The 24,756-nt window shown below is 32.2% G+C and overlaps 1 protein-coding gene across 1 annotated transcript; it reads right to left on the bottom strand.

Moving 5' to 3' along the window:
- Positions 1-127: 127 nt before the first annotated feature.
- On the bottom strand, positions 128-23,842 carry LOC123293651 (E3 ubiquitin-protein ligase TRIP12). Its single transcript, XM_044874530.1, has 15 exons — positions 23,625-23,842; positions 16,088-16,364; positions 15,706-16,020; positions 14,529-15,025; positions 13,825-14,226; positions 13,624-13,760; positions 13,302-13,541; positions 11,984-12,268; positions 10,154-10,745; positions 7,009-9,066; positions 5,877-6,171; positions 4,924-5,431; positions 4,501-4,858; positions 2,093-2,386; positions 128-941 (listed from the first exon to the last, which is right to left on the bottom strand). The coding sequence occupies exons 2-15, from the start codon at positions 16,285-16,287 to the stop codon at positions 745-747; spliced, it is 6,378 nt and encodes a 2,125-aa protein (XP_044730465.1). The 5' UTR covers positions 16,288-16,364; positions 23,625-23,842; the 3' UTR covers positions 128-744.
- Positions 23,843-24,756: the final 914 nt, after the last annotated feature.

Here is a 24,756-nt window from a genome sequence, read left to right as displayed (position 1 = left end):
ATTAAAGATTAAATTATAAGAAATTTTCCATTAATATTTTTTCTTTGAGATAAAATGTTTTTTTTTTTTTTTTTTTTTTTTTTTTGTATGATTTAATTCTATATAGAGTTCACAAATGAATTTACAAATTCATCTTCAAAATTTTCACATCAGAGTTAAGTCAATTGCACATTTAAAAAAAATTTGTTTATATTAACAAATTGAGTTTTCACACTTGGTTTTCCGCACAGAAAATATCACCCACAAAACCACAAACACAATTATTTATATAAAATTGGCGTATTTAACGTCCAAATTCGATCTTATTTTGCTATCATTTCAGTTTATTAAAAAAAAAAAATCGCTAAAATAAAATAAAAGAAGCTGCTGTGGATTTAAAGTTTGAAAAAAAAATTATAACATATAATATTTTTATGTTATTTAAGGGGGATAAAATTTGAAGCTTTCGATTAAGAGAGATGGTGTGTGCTTCTGAAATATTATTTCCTTTCGAGGAAAAAGAAATATAATCAGTTTTATATTATGTACTTGGCAGTGTTTATAAATATTTTTTATTTGCGCCAACACAAAAGCAGTTGAATACTAAATTTATTAAATATTAGATTGTTTTTAAACATTACTTTTTATATATATATACTTTTTATTTTTGTGTATCACTGTACTTTTTTATTTTATTTATTATTGTATAATAATATTTATTGTATAATAGTAGGATGTTGTAGCAAGAGCTCTCACTAATGATGTTTAAGACAGATGGAATGAATGTTGCCCTTCACTAGCTGCAATACGTAGTTTATCTCGCATTACTTTAACACTTGAATATTCTGGTAATTTCAAGTAATTAACACAAGTCATCACAGATGGTAAATAATCGTCCGGATTCATGTTTGGTTCCAGTGTTTTTCGTACGACAGTTAACGGTGGTGATAATGCACGGAAACCTATTTGAAAAAGTGTAATTAAAATTAACTCAAAAGTTTTTTTTATACACAGTGAAATCTGGTTAAGTGAGACATCAAGGGACCTTCAAATTTGTCTCATTTATAGAGGCAACGCACTTACCCAGTGTTGTCTCAGATATCCAGATATAAATAAATATCTGTCTTATTTACAGAGGGTTCCATTAATAGAGGCCAGAATACAGGTTATTTCAGTTATAAGAGGTGCGATTATTAAATAAAATAAGGTATTATTATAATTCGAATATTTCGATCAGTTCTAATTTTTGAGTTTCAGATATCTACGTTATCAACGAACAAAAACACTAAATAATACAATAAATTAGCCGGAAAATACCATTGTTGTTTCTATGGGTGCGTTTAATGGGGTTGCAACCATCTTCAGTAGCATTTTGATCTCAAATTTATAATCAGTGATCCCAAAAAGCCCCAAGAGATGGTTTTCTTGGTAAAATTATGAATTAACATTTTTTTTATCCCTGCTATTTCTAGGGATGATTTTAATGGGGTTGCAATCATTTGCATTTGCTTTTTGATCTCGAATTCATGATCGGTGACCCCATAAACTCCCTAGCGACGATTTTAAAAGGTTTTCAAAGTGGAACTTTGAATTAAAATTTTTTGTCTCTGTTAATTCAAGAAGTGGTTTTAATGAGGGTGCAACTATCTTCTGTTGGTTTTTGATCTTGGATTCATCATCAGTAGCCCCAAAAATCTCCAGGAGACCGTCAGATTCAGAATGTTTAGGTCCGCACCCTTGGATCTCATAAATCTTGGGAGAAATCCGGCGAAGAAATTAGCAGTAGACTTTCTGTGTGGCGTCTTGCCTCATCTGCTTAAAGTAGCATCTCTTACCCAGAAACGGTTCGCCTTCGGGTGAAAGGTTGTTATCAAGGAGGGCACAGAGAATCCTTTGGTTTAAGTGCTAAGGACCCATTTGCGGTATCCCTCTTATGTATTATTATTATTTATAAAATGAAACCCCCTGCAATACTAGGCCCTAGAGTAAACATTTTCACTACTCTCTTCTGTTTACGTAAAAGATTTTTCATCAAGAAGTTTTAGGCTAAATGCGTAGAGATTTGGTAATATTTATAATTTTAAACAAATAGATATTATTTAAATTAATTTACCTCCAACTGGTAATCGTGGAGATCCTGTAACAAACTGTACAAATAATCGTTGTTCCTCACGATTATAACTACTAAGAACTTCAAACAGGAATCGTATTGCTCTAGAATCTGAAGTATATCCATGATCTGGTCGACAACATTCTATTAGTGTTCGGACATCCCATTTATTTTCACTGCTTTGTGAACTACCACAGAATACAGCTTCCATTTCTTCAGGATAAAACATTCGTAGCTGACGTAAAGGAAATACGGATTCAAAACCTTCTCTTAATGCATCCATTTGTCGACTGACACCTATTGAAAAACATAAAATATGGAAAAATTTAGTTAAAATATGCGTTTATCGAATTTTATTTTGAAACATAGCTAACAAGCGGCTACTAGATCAGATAGGCTAGCCGTTAGAAGGTCCGTGCGCAGGAATTACACAAGGGAGGGGTTCAAACTTATTCGCCATGTTAGGTCATAAAGTCAATAAAAACAAGAAATTCTTTTTTCGAGTAAGGGAATATTTAATTAGTTAATTCTGCGAGGTATAGAAAAAAATTATGTTTTAAGGTATGTTTTAAGACGACACAAAGTTGAAAACGAACGTTCATTCGTCGCTGTTGTCACAGGCAAAATTATTCGGAAACGCATCTTTATTGCAAATATGGAGTGCTTCGAGTGAATTTCCCTGTCCAGCAAGGCTGAATTTTGAATTGACTTTGTCGACACAAATCTTACAGGAAACATTGTTCAAAATTGAATATTCTAGTTCAAAAAGTCGAGCAAGAGCATTCATCAAAAATTTTCATTTTATTGAGAAACAGACAAGCTAAAGATAAAATATTGTGATGGTTCAAAAATTAATCTTAAATCTTAAAACTAAATCAGTCTGTATATTCGAGCGTTGAGTCTGCAATGACGCGAACCTTGCCTGTCACAATTCTATGTCGTATTCATCGCAGATATTGCTGATTGTTTTGAAAATTTTCCTGAATTGCGTTTCCTCTTCTTTCAAAATATGTTTCGCAGCATTAGACAGTTAGATAGCCTCGCCAAGATTCAGGTTTTCTGTTAGAAGTACTCGACTCACAGAGCAAAGAATGTACCAAAATCAAAATATGCATGGATTTCTGATCCGTTAGTGGAAATGCGTCTCATAAAGGGGTGCAAGACTATATTGTTAGTTCAAAATTTATGTGATCAGATTCTCAATGGGAAGGGTTTTGAATGTTAGTAATTTTTAGCGTTCGTTAAGGCAGTATTCTGGTCTAGAAATTTGAACAAATCAATTTTTTTGAATATTTTTTAAAGGTCAGACCCTTAAGAATATGCCCTTAAACGGATTTTTCAAAATTCGAATTATTTTCGGAAATACAGCGGATTTGCTGGTAACGAAATTTGAATTGATCGATCTGTACTGCGAACTTTTGCTGCTTCAAAAGCAGACAAAACAGCTCGATTAGCAGATATAACTTTACAAGACATTGGATATGAAGTAGGAGAAGGCTCAATGTATTGATCTGGGATCGCCGATTAATCCAAAGTGAATAATATTATTATCCGAATTATTCTGCCGAAATTGTATCTCAAACTTAAAACGCGTTTTTGTTGAAACTACATTTTTCGAAGTGGTTTACATGATATCTCAAGTTCTACTCGACCCTTTCCTTTGAAATTTGGTGGAAATCTTCTTTAATTTAAATTTTTCGAAATATCGAGAAAAAAAAACACCTGTCGTAAAAATTTACTTCTTGGTTGAGGAATTATGTAGGTAGAGCAGTTTTTCGGAGCTTAATCTCTCCGACTGAAATCGAGCTTTGAATAAAGTGCATTTTTTTAATCGATTTTTCGCGGTAAAAAGTAAAACTCATAGATTTCTGAAACTTGCACACGTTACTAATAGATACTTTACATTAAAAAAATATTTTGTTATCTTTCGTGAAACGACGGCTATGATCCCATTAAAATCGAATGTTTCTGCATTCCAAATAAATGTACAATTTCAAGATATGATTTCGGCATCAAAAATTACAAAAATTCATTTGCTGCTAAAATATCATGATAGAAAAAGTCTAGACGAAGAGATTAAGCCCCGAAAAACCGCTCTACCATAATCTTTCGAACAAGAGAAAAGTTTTTACAAAAGATGTTTTTTTTCAAAAAATTTCCAAATTAAAAAAAAAAAACCTATTGTTTGTCAACCTATTACTCATAATTTCACCAATATAAACTTTAAAATCGAAAAAGCAAAAAAGTTATATAAGTTTAAAAACACAATTTTCGCTCATTTTTTCAGACGTTAACTTCAGACTGTTGATTAACTGTAACGTATTTTTTGTTTTCTGATAGCAATTTTGTCAAATTTTAACATTGGACCTCCGGTAAATTAATTGAATTATAAGAATAAAAGTTAAACTGACCTTCAAATAAAAACCAATGACTAACTAAGCGCAAATATTCATCTAAATTATGAATAGTCACAGCTGTTTCACGTCCACCTCTTCGAAGTTCCACATTTCCATGACCAGGTAAAACGAAATCTAATCCCAAATCAGAAACGGTACATCCATCTAATCCTAATCTTTCGCACTGTTCAGTACGTTGTGCTAATGGCAACGATTCATCTGCAATGATCATATCGCGTTGATACACCAACGGTTGTAATCGAGATAGCGTACGATGAACTTCTGGAGCTACACTTTGAAGGTCTTCTAACGAAAGACAACTTTCTTGGCCCAACAACCATCGATGGAACGCAACCGAAAACGGTAGATCCAACTGTTAAAGCACAAAAATACAAATTATTATGAGCAAAAATAAATTTTTTTTGAAAGACCACTCACCATTCGTGAATCCATAACAGCTTTGGCCATAAATTTACCTAAAAATCTAAATTTAGCCTTAACTTTGCTGATATGAGATACTTTAGTTGGTCGCCCTAACGGTACAGGGAATAAACCTGTCGGACACTGTACATATACACTAGTCTCGCCATTAGCATCATCTCCATGATGTTTCCACAACTCTAAATCGTTTCGTTGTAATTCACGTGAAACCAACGCATAAAATTCTAATGTTGGCCCCAATCCAGTACCCACTTCATTTTCATATTGCACTTCTAATAACGCTTTGGAACCAGCTAAATCTTGTATAACTTGTTCCGCTTGTCGTAAGATATCGTCACGTGATATTGTTCGTTTTCGTCTATCTAATCGAGGTGTGACACGTTCAGAAGAATCTGCTGCACTTAATTCTGGCGTTGAATCCAATAAACGTTGAAGTGCACGGTCTCGATCGAACGATGTGGCATAGAATAATAGTTGACGTGTTTCGAATGGGAACAAAAATGGACTAGACAAATAAAAATATGATCTTAATTTTTAAACTTCCATACTAGTCCAATAAAATGAAGATTTAAACTATCGCCAAAACGGGAAGCTGCATTTATGAATATAATTTCGACATAAATTTGAAGTATACATCGTTAAAAAAATTCGTAGCGGAGGAGCTGCTTTTGGAATAGCTTAGGATTCCGGAATAAATAACAAAATAAGGCAAAAATTTATAAGATTTAAAAATGTTAAGTTTGAAAAAATTAGCATCCGAAATACCTTAATATAATTCAATATTTTTTAACTATGTATATTTCAAATTTAGGTCAAAACAAACTTGTATTCAAAATACAGGCTTTCGTTTTGATGGTAGTTTAAATCTTCATTTTATTGGGCTATACCTAGAAAGACTAGCGCAAACGAACTTAGTTTTTGGCTAGAGCATTTGTAATTACTGTACTTACCATATTGCCGCAATTTGTGATAACCATGATGGTAAATTACCAGTCATGATTACTAACGGATCTTGTAATTGCCGACTAGCTTTTGCCGCTAATTTACTGTTGATAAATTCACCTTGTGGAAGTATATGTCTTTGTTCAACGCCAATATACAACGATGCCCAGTGACGGTTTAACGCATTCAATATACGTAATAAACATAATACTTCTAACGAAGCATCTTGGATTGTAACTGAATCTGGTAAACGTACATTTAAAAATGGACGAAGTGGGGATACTGTTTGTGGAACTATACCATCTATAACAGAAAATAAATGATATTAAAATTTGACCCTTTACTCATTTATTTTAGAGGTCAATTCTAAAGCACAAGGATCAACTCCCGGATAATTCTCGATTTTCAAATATACAGTGTGTCACTGGAAATAGTCTTAATACCTTCATTTGGTCCTAAATGCGTTGTAATCCGAGTTTACCCCCTCACAAGAGGTGTGCATAGCTTTTGGGAGCAAAAAAATGCGAATTTGAAGAGAGTTTTCAGTTTTTTAGAAATTAAGCAAAACCAACGCATAAAGTTCTAGCTGAAAGTAATTGCGCAGATTTTCGTTTTTTATTCGACTTTCTAGCTTAAAATTTGGCCGAGATTAGAAAATACTTTTGAAAATTTAGAAAGAAGAAAATTAATTAAAATTTTTCGAAGAATAAATTTCCAGTAAGCTGAAAATCGTTTTAATATCTTCATTTGTTCCTAAATGCGCATAATCCGAGTTTACCCAAATCCAGAGGGTTGTGAAAAACTTTTGGGAGCCAAATAACTGTAAAATTTTTTGGTCTTTATTCAGTTTTTCGCTTTTAGCTCGAAAACGGTGCGCCCGGCGGAAAATATCATTCTATTCAATATTAAAGAGGGTTTAAAAAAAATCGAAGGTTAGGGGCAGGGAAAATTTTTAATTTCTTAATTGATTCGAGAAATCACCCTTCGTATACAATCTCATAAAATATGCATCTAATCGCCTAATGAACCCGAAATCAAATTGATTTTTGCATATTTTGGGGGGATTTTCTCTAACTTTCAAGAACCAAACGACAATGAAAATTTGATATGTTACTAAGCGAAAATATAAAAATGACTTACCATTCCATAATTCATCCCCTTTTCTTCTATGATTTGTTTTACTACTTGTTCCTTTCCCTTTCCTTCCAGAACTGCTATAACCCAACGACGATTTACTACCCGATGGCTCCTCAACTAATGGTCTATAATAAATTGTATGTGTTTGTACCCAAACACCCGCATTACCTAACGGAGTCTCTGTATCTGTATCCGTTTCCGATTGATCATTACCAAATAAACTGTACTGTTTCACAGCCTGATATACAGTCATATTGTAAGGCAAAATATGATTACCAATTAAGAATTGTAATTTATGTTTAGAACCCCCCTGTGATATAACTACAGCCGCTAACGTATCATCGATATCCTCATCAGAGTTATCTTCATCTGAGTCCCCAGAATCTTTATCACGTACTCGACCATAGCCGCGCACTACTAAATACCGTTCGATCGCTTGTACTAACGCTAACGGGTCAATTTTAACAGTTCCACCTTTCCACTGTTTTAAGTTATTACAATCGGGATGTCGCTGTAAGTTGCACTTCAGTTGATGTGTGTTGAAAAATTTCAAAGCACTTGTACTTCCACGGCCAGATCCAGCTGGTAAGTCATGTACACGAACTGGAAATTGTTCTAATTGCGACACACATCCACTTAATTTATTCACTAACGCGGCCATCCAGGCTGAATTCACCTTATAATATCCCGTAGGATACTGCTCTAGAGGAATGCCAGCGAATACATGCATAAAAGTACGTAAACGATCATCACGATTTAAAATATGCCCCTCCGGTTCGGCTAAGTATGCAAGAAGCGCTTTAATCAATCCAGAATGATTCACTTCGAAAGGCGAAATATCTGACTCAATCAAAATGTCGCGCAGTTCTTGTAAAGCAAGTAAACTATATGGCGTGGATAATTTTTCAATAGCACTCTTCAAACGTTGTAAAATATTACATGCTGGATGTGGTGGACCAGAATTTTCATCTCCACTGTAAGTTTCTAAGAATTTCGATGCTTGTTCTCGCACCCAAGTGCGTGCCTTTTCTTTATGCCCAGCCGTTAAATTATGTTGGCTTAACGATTTTGATAAACAACTTGTATTTGTACTATCTTTTGAATAACCACGTTCTAAGCTCGAATTATTTACACTACGACCCCATCTTGCAGGATTTAAACTGGCTAAAAATGAACTTGTCTTAGCAGAAGCTCCAGTGAATCTAGATCTATTTGTTGTTGATCCAGTGGGAGTTGAGCGGCCCGTTGATGATCCCAACGATGTTGCTTTACTAAACAAGTCTTGCATTAATGATGAACTTAAATTAAGATCATCTTGTCTTGATTTTGATCGACTGCCGTTGCTGGAGCGTTTTGGAGGTCGTTTTCGTTTCAAAACATCCGACAAGCGAGCTTGTGAAGGGCTTGAAGCACGCACTTCTGTCATATCTACATGATTATCTGAAGGAGTTGATGTAAATATTAAGGCTGTTGAAGTTGTCGAAGCACGTGAAGGACCTCCTGTACCATTGCTAGTACAAGATGTTCTATGCGACATCGGAGTAGAATTCAATGTTATATTTCCTGAAGATGTGCTTGGTTGAGGTTGTTTCGAATCATTTATAGTTGTCGACGAAGATATGTTAGACGCATTGTTATTTACTTTCGGCGGACTTACCCCCAATGGTACTTGAGGATCTGCGAGTTGTGTAATTTGATGCATAACACCTTCCCGTCGAAAATGTACTCCGAATTCATCAGGAAGTTTATTCATAAGAATTTCAGCCATTTGTAATGCACCAACAACGATACGAAGATCATTTGAAGCCATCATTCCAGCAATATGACTGCTAACAACTTGATTTTTTAATACGTCACGTAAAAGGTCTGCATTTGCATAGTAAACCATACGTAAAAGTGCTCGTAAACATTTACAACGAACGGCAGGACCTGCTGAAGAACTATACACTTCGTAAAGTACTGAAAATAGTGATCGAATAAAAGATGCTGCCAAACCACTTTCTTCTCGTAAACAGTTCACTCTTGCATCACCATTTTCACTTAATGTTCTAGAAGCAAGTGCTGAAAAAAAAATTTCAAATTTACATTTTGTTTTGATATACCGCGTAGTTGGTTAAATCTAGCTAATTTTGATAATGGATTCGAAATTTTTTTGTAAATTGCTAGGTTATTTGTAATAGGTTTCCGAAATTATCCGCAGGACCTACTGCACCCGGTTTTTATCTCTACATTGATTTATTTGAGGACGTTTTCTTGAATATCTCTGCTTCTATTGATCGGATTGAGATGAATAAAAAAAGAATTGTTTGTTAAGAACTTCTGCATCGTCCTTGCTTGCTATCGAACCCTAAAGATAACAAAATAACCTCAATATTTCAAGGAAACTGTTGTAACCTCTTTATTTTCAACTTTCTCTGATAACTTTTCGAAAAATAGAAGAATTGGGTTGAAATTCTGGAAAAAGATGTGATAGCCCTGGAGCCCGTGGCAGTAAAACCGCACTTACAGAGATTTCGAAATTTCACATATGAATCAATACTATTTAACGATAGGTACAGTATGGATTAGGTCGGGGTTTATCCTGGTAGAAATATTTTTTGCCATGATTTTTTTATTTTTTACTGTTGTGACAAATATTTTGGTCAATTTTTTAGCTGTCACACCAAGATATTTCGAAAGAAGAACTCAAAACGAGCAAATTAAAAAATAATAATTCCGTGATAAGGGTAAAATTTTATTGGCTTTATATATTCAAAATCAGTGTGACAGACTTTTCTGCGATAAGAGTTGTCACACCAAATTTTCATGAAAATAATAATAAAATTTGCAATAAAATGATCTCTTACAAATTAATTTCCATGAAAGTGAAAAATACTTATGATTATTAAAAATAAAAAATTTTATGAAAAATATTTCTGCCAGGATAAACCATAGTCCATATTGTACTCTTATCGTTTAAATAGCATTGATTCATATGCGAAATTTTAAAATCCGTGTAAGTGCAATTTTACTGTCACGGGTTCTCCGCTTAATACGAAGTTTTATTAGACGCAACATTTCTTCAATCTTTTGAAAATCGGAAAACTTTTCTTTCATAAAACTTACGTATTTTGTACTTAAAAAAATCACGCATTATTAATTAACTTACTTTGAGCGCCTTCAATGTCTTGAGGTTGAGTTTGGGCACAGGGTGATGGAGTATTCTGCGTGGAAGGAGTAAAACGTCTTTGTACAGGCCGTGATGTTCCAGTATCTTCATTGATTTGTTGCATTGCATGAAAATCAATTGTATATGTTCTACCTAAAGTTGTTAAACTGACTTCATCTTCCCCACCTAAATGTGCAGCTTCAATAATTCTGGAATCGACCGATGAATATTGATGCCAAACACCACGATCATCTCTCCATTGCCAGGTAACAGAATCTTGTACTGCTTGATTAGATCTTTCTAATAATGAATCGACTGTGAAAATACCATCAGTTGGTAAACGAGGCATCAATTCTCCAATTAAACAGGTTATTTCGTATAATTCTTGAGGGCTTCGTGGAATTAATTCAACTTCTCCAGTTGATGCATTATTTCCAGCTGCACTTCCAGTTAGAAGGTACAACAGTGTTTCAGCAATATTTTGTCGTAATAATGTTAACGCTAAATCGGGACAGTTAGCGCACATTACAGACAACATGCGTAAAACTGTTATAAATGTTCCCGTACTTATCACAGGCGGAGTTACTACCAACTGTAAGAAAACATGAATTAAATTTATACATTTATACACTAGTAAAATATCTTTCACGCATGACCTTTGCGCCATCTCGTGTTTTATTTTTTCTAAAACGGTGGTACCAAAATAATAGGAAAGCTAGTAGACATTTTTGGCTAGGTGTTTGAGGCATTCTATTAATTTGTCAGATACATCACCTATAATATCCTAATACAAAAATGCAGACCTGGCTGAAGGGTAGCGGTATCTATAGAACCCCTATATTATATATTATCAAACATATTGGTTGACAAAAATATCTTTGGCAACTTGTAATTTTATTGAAAGTAAACTTAAATATTGAAAAATGAAGAAAATATGTCATTTGTGAGGGATTTTAACCTTACAAGATGCTTCCAAAAGTACTTTGCATATAAATACAGAAAATATGTTGGAGGAAAGTTGAAATTTATATAGTGTACTAGCTGTGAACTACCCGCTTCGCTGGGGAATTTCAATTTTAAACACAAATGATTATTGTGTTATAACCTTCACTTCATATGCCGACACTTACCCCTTTTGTTCACAATTTCGTTTAACCTCAAAATCATAAGTGTTTCCCTACATATATAAGCATTTATTATACATAATCTACCTCTTTCTATTAGACAAAACCGCATCAAAATCCGTTGTGTAGTTTTAAAGATCTAAGCATAGATAGAGACAGACAGTGGGAAGCGTCCGTACCTGTCAGTTGATCGAGAAAATTGCATGTAATTTTGCAAGGTTAAAATTCCTCACAAATGGCCTAGCTTGTTTATTTTCTTCATTTTTCAATATTTAAGTTCACTTTAAAAAAAAAAAAAAAACAAAAACAAGTTGCCTCAAAGATATTTTTTGCAAAAAAAAATTTTATACGTTTGATAATATAGCTACCCTCCAGCTAGGTCTGCATTTTTGTATTAGGATATTATGGGAGAGCTATCTGACGAATTTTTAGAATACCTTAAACACCTACCCAAAAATACACACCAGCTCTCGGGTTAAAACGTCATTGGAAAGTAGAATTAAATAATAATTTAATATTCAATAAAATCAGTAAAAAAGTTATTATGAAAAGTAATAATCCAGAATTACAATTTTACCGTTTTCCTGAATATTCTTATGAATAAGAGAAAAAATAAAAGAAAAAAAAAAAAAAAAACACGAGATGGCGTTCTACTTTAATAGCGTATGCGCAGGAAGTTTAAAAAAAAAAACATTGAATTACTTACCAATTGTTGAAGATTTGTTAACAATTCGGTTGTTGCTATTTCTAATAAACGCACTGGATCATTTTGCATGCTATCGGTAAGTCTACTAAAAGCCAAACAGACACTTTCCACCGATCTACGATCTTGTTGAACTAATCTGTTTGCTAGTAGTGGAATTGAATCCGATACCAATGCAAATTCTTCCACAGATAAATTTTGACAACAATTTGCTGTTACAGATAATGCAGCTCGTTGTGCGTTTATTGAAAAGAAATCAAGGAACATTAAACAAGCTGATACTCCTCGCTAAAAAAAATGTAAAGTTAAGAAATGTATGAAGCTCTAGAATCTTATTGAGGATTCGAAAATGACTGCCAAACTAAATCAGAAATTATAGCGAAAAATTAATTCTCCAAAAACTTTAAGTGATCTTGAGTCGAATCTTTAACTAAAAATTACTAATTAATATATAATGAATAATTCGGAAAAAATTTGGGGAAAAGTGGGGAAACAGCACCGATTTAAATGAAACTTTTGTAACGTAATTATAGGACTCCAAGGAAGGGCATGGGGTACCAGCGGGGGGCATATGTAATCCAAATTTTTTGCAATGCTTATTTTGGTTTAAAGATTGTCATCTGCTAGATAATTTTGGTCGCTAAATAGGAATCCGATGTCAGATTACAGTAATTCTGTCACGTATTCCAAAAATTGTGCTATTTTTGACCAGAAATTTCACTTTTTAGCACAAAAACGGAAAACTAAGTATTTATCATCCAAACTGTTAGCTAGAAAATATTTTTGGTCGCTGATTAAGAATCTAATGTCACCTATTCCGAAAACCGTGCCATTTTTGGCCAACAATTTCACTTTTTTGGCACAAAAACGATAAACTAAGTATTTTAGTCCAAACTCTAGGGGGCATTTTTGGTCGCTGATTACGAATCTGATGCCCGATTACACGGATTCTGACCATCTTCCGAAAATCGTGTCATTTTTTGTGAAAAATTTTCTGACATCAGATTCGTATTCAGCGACCAAAAATACCTTCTAGATAACAATTTTAAGCCAAAATAAGCATTTCAAAAAAATTGCAATACATATGCCTGCTGGGGTCCTATGTTCCCTTATGACTAGATTAAGTTATGTGAATGCTCCTTGGGATCCTACAAACACTGTTTCCACACTTTTCCTATGCATCCAAGGGCTTTATGGTTGTACTAAATTAAATGTATCGGGGAAAAAAAAACTTAAATTTTACAAATCGATATCTTTATGGTGGTTGACTCTTCCAGCTTTAAAGTTTTCCGAGCCTTGGTGTAGGAAAATTATTACTTACTGCTTGCAATATAGCTTTGCTATGCCGCCTTGATAACATATCCAATGCAGTTAATGATTGTTCGGCAACATCCATACATTGAATAACTTGAAGCTTTTCCAGAAATATGGGAACAGCATCTACTACAACCGCTGAAGATCGTGGAAGTGCTTCCATCATGTAAGTCAAAGCACGACAAGCATGATTCATCATATCGAAATTGTGTTCCATGTTCAATAAATTTATTAATGCGGGAACAACCTGGAGAAATTGGAAACAATATCCATCAATGAAGTATATTTCAAAAACAAAGAATTTGATTTGGATAAATAAAATTATTTACTTGTTTGACAGGAAAACCTGTTAGAGTATCTTCGTTGCCCATAACTAGCATTTGACACATTTCAATTACAGATTGTAGCTGTTGCCCTTCATCTCCAGTGGCTTGAAGTCCTTGTAAAAGCTGTTGAGCTTTACTAGCTAAAAATGAATTTTAATTGTTAAACTTTGAATTATAAACATATGAAATTACTTTTAAACTTACAACTTCCTGCTCCCATGCTACGATGTAAAAGATGTTGCATTCTTGGTCCTAAAGCACCGAATAAATGTGGAGGTAAGCCACGTGCCTCTAAAAGCGCTTGTAATCGACCCACTTCGCTGTCATCACTTTCAGAATCAGGTCCAGGACCTGACGGTACACCAGAACTTGCAGATGCTTGTGTACCTTCTTGTGGTGAAGGAGGTTCCAATGTGTCTTGTATGTTTGAAGTGGCTACGGATGTATTTGTTGTCGTAGGAATTGAATTTCCATCTTGATGGGGCTGTTGTGGCTGCGTGGTCGACATGACGCTTATTTTATTTCCACCTCCGGTACGCCTTGATGACGACCCCGCCGCCCCACTGCCCCCTGAGCTAGCACACGACCCCGTCGTTGAGGCCGGACCTAAAGTACATAACTTATTAGTGATATATTTAAAATTTTGAAGTAATTAATGTCGTAACTCAAATCGTCAACTCTGTAGACAAGTAAAATTTACAAAATTTAAAAACCCCCGACAAATTTTTCGGGTACGTAATCCTAAACTTGCGCATAAAATATAGCTAAGAACACTCTTTATTAAATTACGTTTATTAATTCATTCGTTTAGGCGCTACGATGCCACATACAGACAAACACACACACTTAGCGGTCAAACTTATAACACCCTGTTTTTTTTTAGTTCGGGGGTTAAAAAGATCGCTTACCTTTGCTATTTCTTGTACTTCGCCGGAGTACAACGCCAGTACTTCTTGTAAGGCGTGATGTTGAAGTCGATGATGACGACGGACCAGGTTCTTCGTCAACTGTTTTTGGACTGGTTTTGATCTCTATATTGGCCTTGGTTTTTTTCTTGGTAGAAACAGCTCGTCGTCCTAATTGACTTAAGCGTGATACTAAACCAGTTGGTTCACTACTTGATAATTTTACTTGACTACGTAATGTGTATTTATGTGTTCCAGAATTGTCCGTTGGATATGTTAAATTCTGTTTGAGTGAAGTCGATGAACTATCTTCACGTTTTCGAGCTTTACTCGATTTACTGTCCCTGCGTTGTTTATCCGCTAAATTGTCCCAGTTTGAAGTAGCCGTTTCCAAAAGACTACTTGATTTATTTTTTGATTTTGTTAATGACGATAACGAATTCGTTTTGGCAATATTTATATTTTTCTTTACTGTTCCAGTATCTCGCGATGGAGAATTTCTAAACAAATAAATAATTACAGGTTTGAAAAGAAGGGTCAGACGTAAATAGAATTTTCTAGTAACGATCTTTTTAAAATCAAAATAATTTGTAATCCAATTAATCTGCGAAACGGTTGACAAAATTGCTATCAGAAAACAAAAAATACGTTGTTATAGAAAAACAAGCCAAGAAACATAGCTTTTTTTGTTAACGGCTAAACAACGATTTTAAAGTTGATATTTGGCCAAGTAATGAGTAATAATAGGTTCACAAATCTTCAATTTTTGTTGAGCAAAATACTTGAGACAATTTTTCGAAATATTGCATTTTTTCTCAGAAGTAGAAAGTAAAATTTTTGATGCCGAAATCGGCCCTAGAAATAGTACATTTTTATGGGATGGGTTTTTCGCGATAAAAAGTAAAACTCGTAGAGAGCTTTAAAACTGTTTACACGTTACTAATAAATACTTACTTTGCATTTAAAAAAATATTTGCAATTGTTATCGTTCTTGAAACGACGGCTATGATCCCGTTAAAATCGAGTGTTTATGCATTGCAAAAAAATGAACTTTTTTCAAGGCCCGATTTCGGCATCAAAAATTAAAAATTTTTGTCTAATTTACTATTGGGCGCCCGTAGATTAATTAGATTATTTACAAAAAAAGTTCCAACTAAATTTATTGGTTAAGATAAATTACCTGGGAGTAAGATTTTTCTTGAATGCTTTATTTTCGTTTCGACGTGTTGAATATGGAGATTTACTGATTAAATAATTTTCTTCCGTTGTAGTTGAATTAAGACTATTTGAACGAGAACTGCACGACGACCTTGAACTCCGTAATTGTAATTCAGTACTATTGAGTTTACCGTTTGCGTTTGTATTTGTTTCTGTATCTGTATTACACCTATTTACCAATGATGTATCGGAGGCAGGGGGCCGGCCTTTGCCGCGGCCCCGATGCTCCGATTGCCCTGACGTAGCCGTGGCAGTCGCCCTATTAATACCTGGTAATCTAAAAAAACAAATCATTCAAATTTACGTTCGCTTTCAATTATTTTGTTAAATTTTTTTGGTCTTACCTGCGTGTGCGTTTGTTTGGGGGTGGACTTAAAATTGATATATTATCTTCCTCTGATTGCTTTGATATATTATTTGAAGAACGTTTTCTATTACTATCGCTTTCACTTTTTTTGGTCTGAATTCGGTGTCGTGAAGGGGCGGGGACCACCTCGGGCCCCGACACAGACGCGGCACGCGATAGACTAGCTGGCTCGGCCATAGACGATGTTGTCTGGTGACCGCCGCCTGACCACTGCTTCAATCATGCCCAATTACCACCTCAGTTGAATATTTGTACTGCAAAAAAAAAAAAAAAGAAACTTTTACTGAAGATAAACTCTGAAAGTCTTGCTGTCGATTTTACGATCACAGATTAAGATGAAAATCTAAACATACAGGGAAGGCCATTTTAATCTATACACCTAAATATCTCGTTTTGTAATTAACCAAAATAACTTACTGTGTTAACAAATAACAAAAGTTACTGAGTTTGATGGAGGACATCAGATATAAAATGACAATAAATATCCTAGGAAAAAATGGTCATTTTCTTAGAATCCTAGTTTGAAAATTGCCTACAATTGAGGCTTCTAAATCAGAATACCCTCTTAAGGTAGAATGTAATATTCTAGGAAGTAATACAAACGACAATTTGAGATTCGTTCGAAATTTTGGTTTTGAAATTAAAATCACCAATGATCTGAGAGCGGTACCAGAGTCATTTCAACGCGATTTAAACCGATGTCATTTTGTCCCTGTATTCCTCTCTAACAATTATATTTTCAAAATGCACAAATATTAATTTAAAATTATTCAAATATTGGAGGCGAATTACGACTTAGTCATGCTTCTAATTTCTGTAATGGAGCCGAGTTAGCAAAGACTTGCGAATTTTGACTTTGCGTTAGCATTGTGATTGAAATATGCAGACATTTTTCGTGTCCTTGACGTTTCACAAGTTCTACGGGATTTTTTTCGGAAGGTCAAGATAAAAACGATTGAAGGATCAATTTGTGCGGATTAAATTGCCTAAGAATGAATTCCGAGGACAAAATAACCAGAATGAAATTTACGAGGATAAATCGACATAGAACACTGTGGATACAAACAGAACTTTAGGCTCTGTTAGGCTCTACAATTAAATTATTTTGGAAATGACAAAGTTTTTTTCTACTGATAATCGATAAGGAATTATTGATTGCATTATAAAGTTTGAGATATTGAAACCATTGATTACGTATTACAGAGTATTGTACATATGTCCTTGTATTAGCTATGAAAATTTATAATAAAGTTATTCGAACTATTGTTAATTAATTTTACATCAATTTTTTTAATTAAATTATTTGCTGACTTACTTTGTCACAAATAAAGAGGTTAACTTTGTTTATGAGGTACAAAATATTAATTGTAATTTACAGAGTGTTCCAGTTCAACTCAACCAATTATTGATTTACAAAGGCATTCCGATATTCATTTATAATCATTTAAAAAATAATAATAATAATTAGCCAAAATCCGGTAGATTTACCCCACTATTTTATACAAAAATATTCCAACTCACTAACTGATTTACAAGTTTAATAGTCTTGTTATTTTGATATTTAATATTATTTCAAAGATATTTTGGAAATAAAACGTATTAGTTTAAATCCACCCCCTAATTAAATATTTACAGGTAAAGAACGCTTTGTTAAAAATATTAATCTTAAACATACACCTGGTGGTCGTTTTAGCTTTAAAATAATTTTAACTGAGGCATTAATATCGATGCCTTTGTTAATATATTCACCCTATATATCATAAAGTTTTATGCCTTATTAATAACCCAGTTGACAATTATACTGAATAATAAATTTTAAAAATTAATTTTAAAAGTTAAAGGTAAGGACACACTACCGTTGATTTTAACACTCGTATTTTTCCAATGGACAATTGCATAGTGTTGAATGGATTTCTAAAGTGCATTGAAATTGAAATACGTCTACATTTATAAAGTTATAACAAAATTCATCATTAAAGTTGCAAATAAAGTACAAATAATTTCAACCCTAAATCTAAAATTGTCTTGGCGCTCGTAATAACTTAAAAGTTGTTCGAGTGCCGGAAAGCATATTGAAATTAATAGAGTAATGTAAGCAATTGACAGCTAACATCCACCATTTTGAAATTTAAAGGACATCATGTTTCTTCGATTGTGAATCACCAAAATATGAGTCTGACCTCACATATTATATATAATGTAAATAAATAGTAGGGACTTAAAAGCTAATATAAATTCCCCTACCGAATAACGTCATAAAGATAAACATATGACGTCATTTAAATTTCAAAATGGTGGATGTTAGATGTCAATTGCTTACATTACTTTATTAATTTCAATACGTTTTCCGACACTTTTTGACATTTAAGGTAGTACGAGCGCCAAGGCCAATTTAACGCACGAATAACAATCGCTCGCAGAACTAGAAGAAGGTTATGAAGAATAAGTTGTCTTATTATATGGCGCAGAAATCGGTGACTAATAGTAATAGCCCTGAAATCTGTGACAGTAAAACTGCATATACACGGATTTCAAAATTTCGCACATAAATCAACACTATTAATACGATAGGTACAATATGTACTAGGTGTGCGAGGGTTTGTCCTGGCAGAAATATTTTTTACCAGGATTTTTTTATTTTTTACTCGTGTGACACATATTTTTATATTTTGATAGCTGTCTCACCGAGATATTTCGAAAGTAGAACTAATTAAAAAAAAAAAAATAATTCCGCGATAAGGGTAAAATTTTATTCGCTTTATATATTAAAAATCGGTGTGACAGACCTTTCTGCCACGATAAGAGCTGTCACATCAAATTTTCCTCAAAATATGTAAAATTTGCAATAAAATAGTCTCATAAATTAATTTCCATGAAAGTGCAAAATACTAAATAGTAATTATTAAAAATATAAAAATTATTTCTGCCAGGATAAACCCTGGCACACCTAGTTCATATTGTACCTATCATTAAATAGCATTGATTCAAATGCGAAATTTCGAAATCCGTATAAGTGCAGTTTTACTGTCACGAGCTCCCCGCTTATACTATTTAATGAAATCCTTCTGTTATCAATTTGGGCCACTCTGTATAAACTTATCAACTATAACTTTTATCAAACATTGTAAATAATCGTGATAAAAAGTAAATACGACTAAATAATAATAAAAAAGATTTGTGTCTTCAACTACGATCCTAACGATTTATAAACAATCTATTATTCTAGAAATGAAAAAACAGGATTTTTCTATCATTACTCATCGTCCCTTACTAATCGGAGGTAAAGTTTACAAAATAATTTAAATATGCACTCTTTTAAAGAGTCATTCGTATTTTCATAACACAACAGCTATTCCTATAAAAATATTTAGGGTTGAAATGTCTGAAGAGTAAATTGTAGGTTGATGTTCCTAAGGACAATAACCTAAACGATACAGACAAAAAGTTCAAATTGACATTCTTTTGTTAAGTTCTCGTTTGAAGAAGATGTGAGGGGTGGGGGGGGGGTGCTAGTCTCTTAAAAATAAATCACATTCAACAGCTCGTATATTACAAGGTACAACAATTGAAAATTTCCAATTTTTTTGAGGTTTTGAATACGTTTTTTTTTTCTTCAAAACTATAAATATTTTTTTCAAAACCTTAAATATTAAAATCCGATTATTTGCCTGAATTGTACGAGCTGTTGAAATTTTTCAGAAAAATTAGTTTTTCTCAAAATTGAGGTTATGTATTGACTAAAATCTATCACCTTTTTTAATGATCAGAGAAAAAAAGTTATCAGAGAAAATTGAAAATGTGGTTATCGCAGTATGCTTTGCGATGTTGAGGGTTCGATAGCAAGCAAAGTCGATGCAGAAATTCATAACAAATAATTCTATTTTTTTTTATTCGCCTCAATCCGATCAATAGAAGCAGAGATATTCAAGAAAACGTCACCGAGGAAAACAATGTCGGGATAAATTGTCCCAAAACCGCATGCAGAAGATCGAGAAAATTCAATTTCTTTATTTTTTACAACGATTGAAAACTATTTAAAAAAATTAACCCCCTTCCCAAGATTTTTTTCTAAATTGCACACATTTAGGCGTTACCAAAATGAACAAAATTCATGTTTCACTTAAAATAGTGGAAAATTAAGACAAATCCAAATACATGATAAAAATTTTTATACGAGAAATATAAAAGTTTGCCAAATTAATTGAGGTTATTGAGATCTAAAGATATAACTTCGAATTATAAAGGATCCAGTTCATTGACCTTGATTATATTCAAACATATTTACATGGCAATGCTTGCTTCACAAATGCATCGGCGAGTTTATATGCCTAGGGCCAATCATCAATTTGGCAAATCATTTTATCAAGGGCAGGAAGATAGGCTGTTGTCAAGGTTGTGTCTGACAACTTTTCTCTACATAATTTCTAATAGTCTGGCGATTATCTTTCAGGGGATAGTCGGAAAATTTTAAAATATGTAACACGATTATAATATTGATAAACATCCGGTTAGGGTCATAATAAATACTACTTCGACCCGTGCGGAATTATTCTCTCGTAGAAACCGTAACCCGTATCTAAAATCTAAATACAACAAACAATAAATTTCGTATAAAAGTGGTGAAAAAAATCAAAAGTTCTTAAGTTAATATTAGGAGAACATGTATTAAAAATAGTAATTACATGTAGTAGAGTATTATGAGAGCATCTGTATAAAACATGTTTGCGTAATAAACTTATTATTTAAATTTATGATATTTTTTCGTTTAAATTATTTGTCTAGCTTGTTTTTTCCTAAGCGGTACATTTTTAGACCGTAAATATATTTTTCGTCAAATCTAGACATAATAAGTTTGAAAATAAGGAGTGAATCATTTTATTTGATAAAGGAATAAGGAAGATAAGGGTAGGGCAGAAAAAAACTTGCTAGAGTAAATAATATGTAAGATTATAAAAGATTTTACAGGGTTATCATAATGATGTTACGAACTTTCTGATTTTTCACCAACTACAGGGAAAATTTTCTACTTTTAATTATAATTAAAATAAAAATAAAACTTATTTAAATATTTATTCCGATTTAAAAAGTGATGACCTAATCAATTTTGCTTCAAGAAATTAAAACAATAAATTTATAACAAACATTACTTTAAACACAGGAGAAATAATAACTAATATAGATAGTTAAATTGTTTAAACACTTAATATATATTGAAATATATTCTATTTACGAAAAATGATTATTTGTTTTTTTAAAGTGACATTTTTCGAAAATTTTTTTTACGATTTAATTAATCTTGATGCGCCAAGCGAGCGTTAAAAATAACGAATGTCGATACAAGGTTCTGTCACGCTATAAACGTCAAAATTAACAATCCTCCCTATTTAAGTATTTAAAGCAGTAAATGTCACAATTCATGACTTCCTTTCTGATATACTCAATGAGTTATGAAAACTGGAGGCTATTAAGCGGTGGTTTTTACTTTTAAGCCCAGTGAAGCGGGCGGGTATTAAGCTGGTATATAATAAATGTGAAAGTAAGGATGTTTCTTTGTTACGCTTTCACGCAAAAAATACCGAATGAATTTGAATGAAATTCTACAACAATTTAGCTCATACATCAGAATAACACATGAGTAATAATTTATAAATTTAAAAAAATAAAATAAATCTGACATAATACTCCGCCTTCTGTGAGTATCATTTTAAACCATAAATTAAAGATTTCTGTAAAAATATTAAATATAAAACAATTCATGGCCATCCTTTCTGATATACTCAATGATTTGCCACTATTTTACATTTAAAAATATTGAAAACTGTACATATATTTTACCTGTGTAAAACAATCCCTATCATTATTTCGAGTATAATATGGAAGGAGGATAAGTGAGAGCAAGTGAGGTGTAGGCTATAACGCGATGGTCTTTACCCATCTTTAATTTATATAGTTAATTATAAATCAGTGCAGTTACGGACTGACCTAAAAGTTTGTGACACTAGATGTTTTATCATTAATTCGATAGGGGGCTGTTTGGAGACTTTAAATCTAATTTTGGTCAATATCTTGCATTCTATTTATTAAAATTTGATGATTTTGGTATCGTTGGACTTGTATGCGTTTTATCTCCAAAACCATTTATGTCAAATTACACGCTACGATTAATAAAGAAAAAATATTCCTGTTCAAATAAAAGTTTTAATCGTGAGTTTCGGGACCTACGGACCAAAGACCCAATTGACCTATGTTACTCATTTACAATCGAAAATGAACCAACTCGGTGATTTTATGAGCACCTGTACCAAAACTATGTTTGTAGGATCAATATTTTTAAGCGTTAAAAAATTGGAAGTAAACTTTGTATACCTTGATATTTTTCATATATACATGGTGTTATAAAGACAGTTTTCCTTATTTTTATACAACTTGTCTTTTCCAAACATAAAATTTCCCTATGTTTCCAAGTATTTCATATACAATTACCACATTGGGTTTTATGCTCAATAGAAAATGAGGTCATACAAACCAACACAAAAGAATGTATATAGAAAAGACTCCGAACCAAATTAATTTTTAATTTTAGCTTAAATTTTAATTATAATGTTTTGTTTTTGATGTAACTCTTCTATCACAAAGGAAGGGAGAAAATTCATCTATGTTTGAAAATAAGATAATTACAACTATTGTAATTTTACTTTATAAATAGGGTCAATTAAAAAATTCATTCCTTAAATTATAGAAACCTAAATTATAATCGTTAAATTATTATTTGTCAAGATTAAATAATAATTTTGAAATTATGTTGACTGTATTGATATCAATAAGTTTTGATAAACAATGACTAATATTGTGGTTTTACTAGATTTAGATCAAAATTCAATTAAATACAGACCAAATTTCTAAAAAAAAAATTTATTATATATCAATTTTCAACAAATAAATTTAAATGAAACCTGTTTCTAAAAATACGTTAATTTTATTATTATATTTTCTTATCAAAAAACTTCGAACAAAAATCAAAATAATTACCAAACACTTATTATTTGAATTTCAATACAAATCTATATAAAATTTTGATTATTTATTAATTAATAATTCAACCATTAAATTAAAACATAGACATGAAAAAAGTTGCAAAAAAAAAATAAATAATGAAAAAAGTTTTTATTCTGACTCACCATTGATCTCACAAAATATTTCTATAAATAATTTCTCAAAAAATATTTCCTATTCAATAATTTATTTATTAAATTGAAATTCAAACTAGTTTGAATTATATATTAAGAATGAATTATTGAAATTTTATAATTATGATAAAAATAAATTTGAAAAAAGAAAAATAACAAAGAAGTTGGACTCCATTGCTTGCAATCCTAAAGTCGCAATATCAAGGTCTTATGTTATGAACGTTTTTCATATTTAATCGAATCCAAATCACAATATATTTTAATAAAATTTTATAAATATTGATGAAACATAAATAAAAAAAGAAATAAACATTTTCATTCATTTACCTGAGTTATACAGCATTTTTTGTACACACCAGAGAACTCAATAAACTCAATTCTTTCACCAATAGTCCGATAGTTGTCGTATAATGTTGTTGCAAGTATTACTACTTTTTTGCCTTTTTAAGAACGTAAAATGAGCTTTTTATAATTAATTCAATGATTTGATTTAAAACGATTTATAAAAAATGAGAGAATTTACTTTGTAGCTACTAATAAATCAATATTATGAATAACTAATAAGAACCATTTATGTTAAATATATTAAAAACCATAACTCAATATTACTGCTTATAAAAGTTTATCGAACCTACAGCTGTTTACGCCATTTGTTTTTTCATAAACATGTTTGACAATCAAAAGGAATTAAAATTACTAACATGGATCTAGGAACTTTTTTATTTCACCAAATCACTTTTCTGATAGTGTGCGTTATCTGGATTTTTTGTACAAATGAAAGCGTTCAACACGCTTTCTCAAGGGTTTTAATCATTAAGTGTGTTTACCACACTGTGTAGGGTTCATAATTATTTCCAGAGACTATATCAGTAAACCGATATATTCTCTGATTATTTCATAGATCTCGAAATTACTCGCTGATCAGTCCTGTATATCCTTTAGGATCATAAAATATGCAAAAAATATTATATACAATAATTCTCTAAATACTCCCATGTTTCCTTTATCTCTCCAAATATTTTTTCTTAGAGTGAAAATCATTTCTCCGTTTGAAGATACACAGAAAATTTAATTTCTGAACTCTGGAAGGCTCTTCAGTATTACGGCTATTCTCTGTTGATATCTTCCTTCTTTTAAAGCTCTCATGATAGATGATGATGCTACTTTTTGTACCTGGTATATATACAATAAATGTTAAGGTATACTAATTTAAGTCCCAATAAGTTTGTAACGATTAGAAATATCGATGCTACAAACAAAATTTTGGTATAGGTGTTCATAAAATCCCCAAGTGGTCCATTTCCGATTGTCCGTCTGCCACCATGATAACTTAAAAAAGAAAAGATATCATGCAGATTTGTATAGCGTGCTCAGGACGTAAAAAATGAGTTTTAGTTCGTATATGAGCAACATAGGTCAATTGGATCTTGGATCCATAGGGCTCATCTTGTAAGCCGTT

This window comes from Chrysoperla carnea, chromosome 2 (assembly GCF_905475395.1).
Source record: "Chrysoperla carnea chromosome 2, inChrCarn1.1, whole genome shotgun sequence".
Taxonomy (NCBI): Eukaryota; Metazoa; Arthropoda; class Insecta; order Neuroptera; family Chrysopidae; genus Chrysoperla; species Chrysoperla carnea.
Note: the sequence above shows the minus strand (reverse complement) of the source record. Positions and strands in the feature narration are given on the sequence as shown.